Source organism: Canis aureus, chromosome 8 (genome assembly GCF_053574225.1).
Source record: "Canis aureus isolate CA01 chromosome 8, VMU_Caureus_v.1.0, whole genome shotgun sequence".
NCBI classification, from domain to species: domain Eukaryota; kingdom Metazoa; phylum Chordata; class Mammalia; order Carnivora; family Canidae; genus Canis; species Canis aureus.
Window position 1 is genome coordinate 34,780,826 of NC_135618.1, and position 6,748 is coordinate 34,787,573.

The 6,748-nt window shown below is 39.0% G+C and overlaps 1 protein-coding gene across 8 annotated transcripts in view; it reads left to right on the forward strand.

Moving 5' to 3' along the window:
- The window catches only part of GPSM2 (G protein signaling modulator 2), a 61,520-nt gene that overhangs the window by 42,489 nt on the left and 12,283 nt on the right, over nt 1–6,748 (forward strand). For 5 of the 8 annotated variants that reach the window (XM_077905720.1, XM_077905717.1, XM_077905721.1 and 2 more), the window contains one exon: nt 5,391–5,577. The exons of 2 other annotated variants lie outside the window; for them this stretch is intronic. In XM_077905720.1, coding sequence (XP_077761846.1) covers nt 5,391–5,577 — 187 coding nt within the window. Of the gene's footprint in view, nt 1–5,390; nt 6,176–6,748 lie in introns of those variants that run through there. One more of the 8 variants, XM_077905723.1, reaches the window with a different exon arrangement.

A 6,748-nucleotide genomic window follows, 5' to 3' on the forward strand; every position in this document is an offset into this window, starting at 1 on the left:
ATATTGACCAGGGAAAAGTAATAGGATTATTGAGCTACCCTGAGGACTCATTTGAAATTCACTGTCACTGAAGTAAGACAGGTCAGTACAGTGGTGTATTTTCTCGAGGCATAACCAGTTACTTAAGGATACAGAGATTTAATCAAGGTCAGTATTTTGACAGAATAGGATGGAGGGAGAGAGAAACACATGCCAGGGAATGATTTTAATAAGGGACTTGAAATCTAGGCTGCATCTAAGAAGGGAAAGTAAGGAAATGAAAGGTTTAGAAGTGAAAAGTAACAGTGATCCCATGGGTTTTTAAAAAATTCTAAAGACCCATAACTAATTACAGACCATCAGATAGATATAAATGAAGCAAAAACTGACAGCATTAAAGGGAGAAGTGAACATTTCTACAAAAATAGTTGGAGCACCCTCTCTCAATAATAAGTAGGACAGCCAGGCAGATGATAAAATGAACAACACAATAAACCAGCTAGTTCTTATAGAACATACTTTTCTCTCTCTCTCTCTCTTTTTTTTTTTTTTTTTTAAGATTTTAGTTATTCATGAGAGACACAGAGAGCTGGCAGAGACACAGGCAGAGGGAGAAGCAGACTCCCTCCAGGAGAGCTCAATGTGGGACTTGAGACCAGGACCCTGGGATCACACCCTGAGCCAGAGACAGATGCTCAACCACTGAGCCACTCAGGCGTCCCCAGAACATATATTCTTCTCAAGTGCATATGGAATATTCTCCAGGATAGCTCAGATGTTAGGCCACAAAAGAAGTCTCAAAATTTTAAAAGATAGATATCATATAGAGTATCTTCTCTGACCATAACAGGATGAAGTTAGAAGCAATAACAGAAGAAAAAATGGAGAATTCACAAATTTGTGGGAATTAATGGGCAGAGAAAAATCACAAGGGAAATTAAAAAATACCTAGAGACTGATGAAAATGAAAACACAATATTCCAAAACTCTGGGATGTAGTGAAGGTAGTACTTAGGAATTTTATAGCTGTAAATGTTTACAATAAAAAAGATCTCAAATCAACAGCCTAAAGCTTTAGACCTTAAGGGGCTAGAAAAAGAACAAACTAAATCTAAAGTTAGCACAAGGAAGGAAACGGAGAACAGAAAAATAGAAAAAAATAAAACCTTAAACCTGGTTATTTGAAAAGTTTAACAACTGGTAAACATTGAATACAACTGGTAAACATTTAACTAGGGGAAGGAAAAGGGCAGGCTCAAGTTACTAAAATTAGAACAAAAGAGGGGACATTACTCTTATTCTACAGAAATAAAAAGAATTTTAGGAGAATACTATGAATGATTATGTGCCAACAAGTTGGACAACCCATATGAAATGGACTTAAATAACTAGAAACACAAAATCAACCAACACTAAATCATGAATAGAAAATAGACCCATAATCTGCAAGATTATATCGGTAATAAAAAACCTCCTGACAGAGAAAAGCCCTGGTTCTGATGGCTTCACTGGTGAATTCTACCAAACATTTAAAGAGGTAACACCAGTCCTCATACTTTTCCAGATAACTGAAGAGAGGAATTAGGAATGCTTCCTATTCTGAAATCCTTCTATGAGGTCATTATTGCCATGATGCCAAAGCCAAACAAAACACTACTGTTTTGAAAAGAAAACTATGTGGCCATATCCATTTTGAATATAGATGCAAAAATCATCAATAAAATACTAGCAAACAGAATCCAGTAAAAAGATTATACACCATGCCCAGGTGTAATTTGTTCCTGAAATGCAAGGATGGTTCAACATAGGGGAAATCAGTCTATTACATACATCACATTAATAGAAAGTGAAAAAAACCTCAATAATCTAAATTGATGTGGAAAAGCATTTGACAAAATTCAACACATTTTCTTGTTAAAAACACTCAACAAATTAGGAATAGTGAGAAACTATCACACCATTATAAAAGTCATTTTGGGGGGATACCTGGATGGCTCGGTTGGTTGGGTCCAGCTCTTGAATTCAACTCAGGATTGTGAAATTGAGCACTGTGTGGGGGGAGCTCTGTGCTTGGCTCAGTCTGCTTGTCCCTCTCCCTCTTGCCCTATGTGTGCATGCTGTCTCTCAAATAAATAGATAAAGTCTTTTAAAATCATTTATGAATTACAGCTGCCATCATACTCAATGGTAAAAGGCAAAAGCTTTTCTCTCAGATCAGGAACAAGACAAGGAGCTCATTTTTGCTACCTCTATTCAATGTAATACTGGAACTTCTAGCAGAGCAATTAGGCAAAAAAAAGAAAAGCATCTAGATTGGAAAGGAAAACGTAAAATCATTCAGAAATGACAGTCTTCTATATAGAAAACCGTAAAGATTTCACCAAAAACAACAACAAAAAAAACAACCAAAATCCCTGTACAACCAAGAAATTCAGCAAAATAACGGGAATACAAAATTAATATCCAAAAATCAGTTGTGTTTCCATACACTAACAATGAACAGACTAAAAAGGAAATTAAGAAAACAATTATTCTTAAAATAGCATCAAAAAGAATGAGCTACTCCAGAATGAACTTAGCCAGGGAGGTGAAAGACTTGAACAATGAAAACTACAATTTCTTAAAGAATGAAACCTCATAAATAAAATGGAAAAGAATCTTATGTTCATGAATTAGAAGATTTAATATTCTTAAAATGCCAGTAACCACCCAGAGTATAATCTATACATTTAATGAACTCCTTATCCAAATGTAAGTAAGGTTTTTTACAGAAACAGAAAATTCCATCTTGAAATTTCTGTGGAATCTCAGGGGAACCCAAGTAACTGAAACAGTCTTGAGCAAGCAGAACAAAGGTGGAGGCCTCACACTTCCTGATTTCAAATTTTACTACAAAGCTACAGTAGTCAAACAGTTATGGTTCTGGCATAATGACAGACATACAGAGAGACCAATAGGAAGGAGAGCCCCGAAATAAATCCTTGAATGATTTTCAGCAAGTGTGTCAAGACTACTAAATGGGGAAAGGGGTCTCATCAATAAATGATTCTGGGAAAAGTATCTACATGCAAAAGACTGAGGCTGGACCCTTACCTAACACCATATATAAAAACTGATTCAGAATGGATCAAAGACCCAAATGTAAGAGCTAAGACTTGTAGAAAACATAAAGGGAAGCTTCAAGACTTTTGACTTGGCAGTGATTTCTTAGTTATGACACCAAAGGCACAGGCAACAAAAGAAGAAATAGACAAACCTGGATGTCATGAAAATGTAAAACTTTTGACACAGGGAAAGCATAAGCAGGGGGAGTGACAGGCAGAGGGAGAGGGAAGCAGGCTCCCCTTGGAGCAGGGAGCCCGATGCAGGGCTTGATCACAGGACATCATGACCTGAGCCGAAGGCAGACACCTAACCAACTGAGCCACCCAGATGACCCTGAAATTTTTTAACTTTTGTACATCAGATGACACTTTTACAAAAGTAAAAAGGCAACTCACAGAAAGCATTTCATAAAACCAATAAAGGATTGAGAATAGAGAATTCTAAAGGGATTTATTTATTTATTTATTTATTCATTCATTCATTCATTTATTTATTTATGATAGACAGGCAGAGACACAGGCAGAGGGAGAAGCAGACTCCATGCCAGGAGCCTGACGTGGGACTCGATCCCGGGACTCCAGGATGGCTCCCTGAGCCAAAGGCAGGCTCTAAACCGCTGAGCCACCCAGGGATCCCCGAGAATAGAGAATTCTAAAATGTAACTACCAAAAAACCTATTTCAAAAATGGGCAAGAGGCACCTGAGAGGCCCAGTCGGTTAGGTATCAAGAGTCAGTTCTTGATTTCGAATCAGGTCATGATCCTCAGGGTCATGAGATTGAGCCCTGGTTGGGCTTGTGTTGGTGTGGAGCCTGCTTAAGGTTCTCTCTGTGCCTCTCCCCCTCTCTCCCCACCACCACCAAAGAATCCAAACAGACATTTCTCCAAAGAAGATGTACAAATGACCAATAATCACAAGAAGGGATGCACAACATCACAAATTAGAGAAATGGGAATCAAAACTACAATGAAATACTACCTCACACCCATTAGGAAGCTACCATTAACGACAAAACAAGCACATTGGTGAGGATGTGGAACTGGAACTGTCCTGCACTGTAGGTGAGAACAGAAAATGGTGGAGTTGCTATGAAAAACAGTATGTGGTTCCTCAAGAATAGAAGTACCATCTGATCTAACAACCTCGTGTCTGGGTATATACCCAAAACAGTTGAAATCCCGGATATGAACAGATATTTGTACACCCATGTACAAGCAGCATTATTCACAAATAGCCAAAAGGTAGAGGCAACCAGGTGCCCACTTGCAGATGGACAAAATGTGGCCCACATACCAAATGGAGTATTTTTCAGCCTTAAAAATGAGGTGAATTCTGACAAAAGCCACAACACGGGTGAACCCTGAAGACGTTATGCTGAGAAGTAGGCAGTCACAGGGGGACAAATACTGTACAGTTCCACTCACAGGAGGTAGAGTAGTCGGAGTCATACAAAGTGGAATGATGGTTGCCAGGGGCTGGAGAGGGGAGAATGGGAGCTACTGTTCAGTAGGTTTATGGTTGTAGTTTTACAAGATGAACATGTTCTGGATGTGGATGGTGATGACCACCCAGCAGGATGAATGTGCTTAACACTGAACTGTACACTTAAAAATGGTTAGTGTTAGACTTTACCACAATTTAAAAAAAAGATTTTCCTAGGGGATTACTCTCTAGCCTGAACTGGAAAATTGGAGGTGGTGGTCACCATGAGATGTTTGAAATCATGATTGTAAAGGCAGTGCAATTATTGAAAACGACCAAGTTCGGCCTGGGACCATGGGAACTTACAGAGAAGGCAGAGGTAAAGAATGAAGACCGGAAGTGGTCTAGGGCCCCAAGCGCCCAAGTTGGACAAATTGGAGGACGATGAAATGAACTCACCATGAAAGGAGAAATGAAGCACGAGCCGTGTGTGTGTGTGTGTGTGTGTGTGTGTGTGGCGGCAGGGGGTTGCTCACACAGAGGCCAGTGAGCAGCTGCCTGTGAGGGTCACAGGGCTGTGGCGTTAAATGCCAAGGCCGGTCAGTGCACAGCGCCCAGCAGGAGTGGGCACTCGAAGGTCAGCTAGTGGATTCCTGCTCTGGAGCTACTCCACCAGACTGTACACTGTTAAGTGTTTGTATTTTTTTTACCAAAGCCGTGAAGTTCTACTTCTCCATAATACTTGCTATATTCTGATTATAAAAGTCCTGGAAAAGATTTATTAGGTTTCAGGTCTAAAGATTACATTTCGGAGATGAGGTGAAAAAAGTTTTTATTGGGTTGACAAACATGAACACAGAATTTGTGTTTTAATCTCTTTTCAGGGGTCCAGATTAGATGATCAAAGATGTGCTCCACCACCTGCCACTACAAAGGGACCAACAGTACCAGATGAGGACTTTTTTAGCTTGATTTTACGTTCTCAGGCGAAAAGAATGGATGAACAGAGAGTTCTTTTACAAAGAGATCAAAACCGAGACACTGAATTTGGACTGAAGGACCTTTTGCAAAGTAAAGCATTGTTGGAATTTAAAAATACGGGGAAAAAATAAGCAAACCACTAGTTCTTTAAAAACGATCTTCCTTTCAGAACACAGCAAAGAAATTCAATTTATGTTTCCTTAAATGGAGAAATTATAGCACTGTAATACAGCTTAACATGCTCTAGAATGATGTAAATATTTAATCTTTAATAGTGTATTAACATTCCTCTGGACACAGACTTGTTTCGGGGTGGAGGGAGGGGTCTGATCAAAGGTGCTTCATCAACTTTTGTGGTTAAGGCTCAGATTGTGTTTTTTGGCAACTTGTTAGATTCGTTTACCTAGCGCTTGAAAAGTAGGAAGGTAAATGAATCTAGAGTTTAATCCTCATGCTAATTCTTTAAAATCTTAATGGACAAGGGCGTTTTTAATACTGAACTATGAAGGTAGTGAGAAATTATGCTATTTAGTGAAAGTAACATACTTGCCCAATGTGTAAAAAAAAAAATCTTATTAAAAATCTAGATCTTTTTTTTCTGCTAAGAAAGTCGCATTTTCAATGTTACTAGATCAGAGCCATTTATAACAACTCTTAAATAAACTTCTAGCATGTTTTGGGCCCTTTATTTTTAAAGTGTGTATGGCTTAGAACTATATCAAAATACTGCTGTTAAATTTTTTAAGACCTAATGTCAAAAAAACACCACAACCTCAAAACTCATGTAGTTGTATCAAGAACGTAGGCCATGAAAATAGAAAACAGATGAAAACTCAAAATTTAATTATGGAAGATGGAGGTTGTCCTCAGTCATCATTAAGCCTTCCCCTCCTCCCAGGCACTGAAGTAGTTTACAAGCGTAAACTAGGACGTGACATAAAGTAAGCTTAGCAAAAGATGACAGCAGGGATGGGACACAGCAGGCAGGGCCTTAGTCTCAGGGAGACTTCTGGAACGCAGATGCTCACACCCCAGAACAAGTTGGCAACTCATTCACCATTGGTTGCTTCTGACTGCATAGCTGGGATGGGCTCTGGGGCTCTGTTCTTTCTAAAAATCCTTCAGGGACTTGGTGGGCAGTGAGAACCACTTCTCCAAATGGCCAGGTTCACAAAAATAGTTACTCAGTCTGGAATCACATTAAAGGCTCAGGAAGAAAGAGATTATTCTTGGTTCTAAGATCAGATTTTGTCAAAAGTAC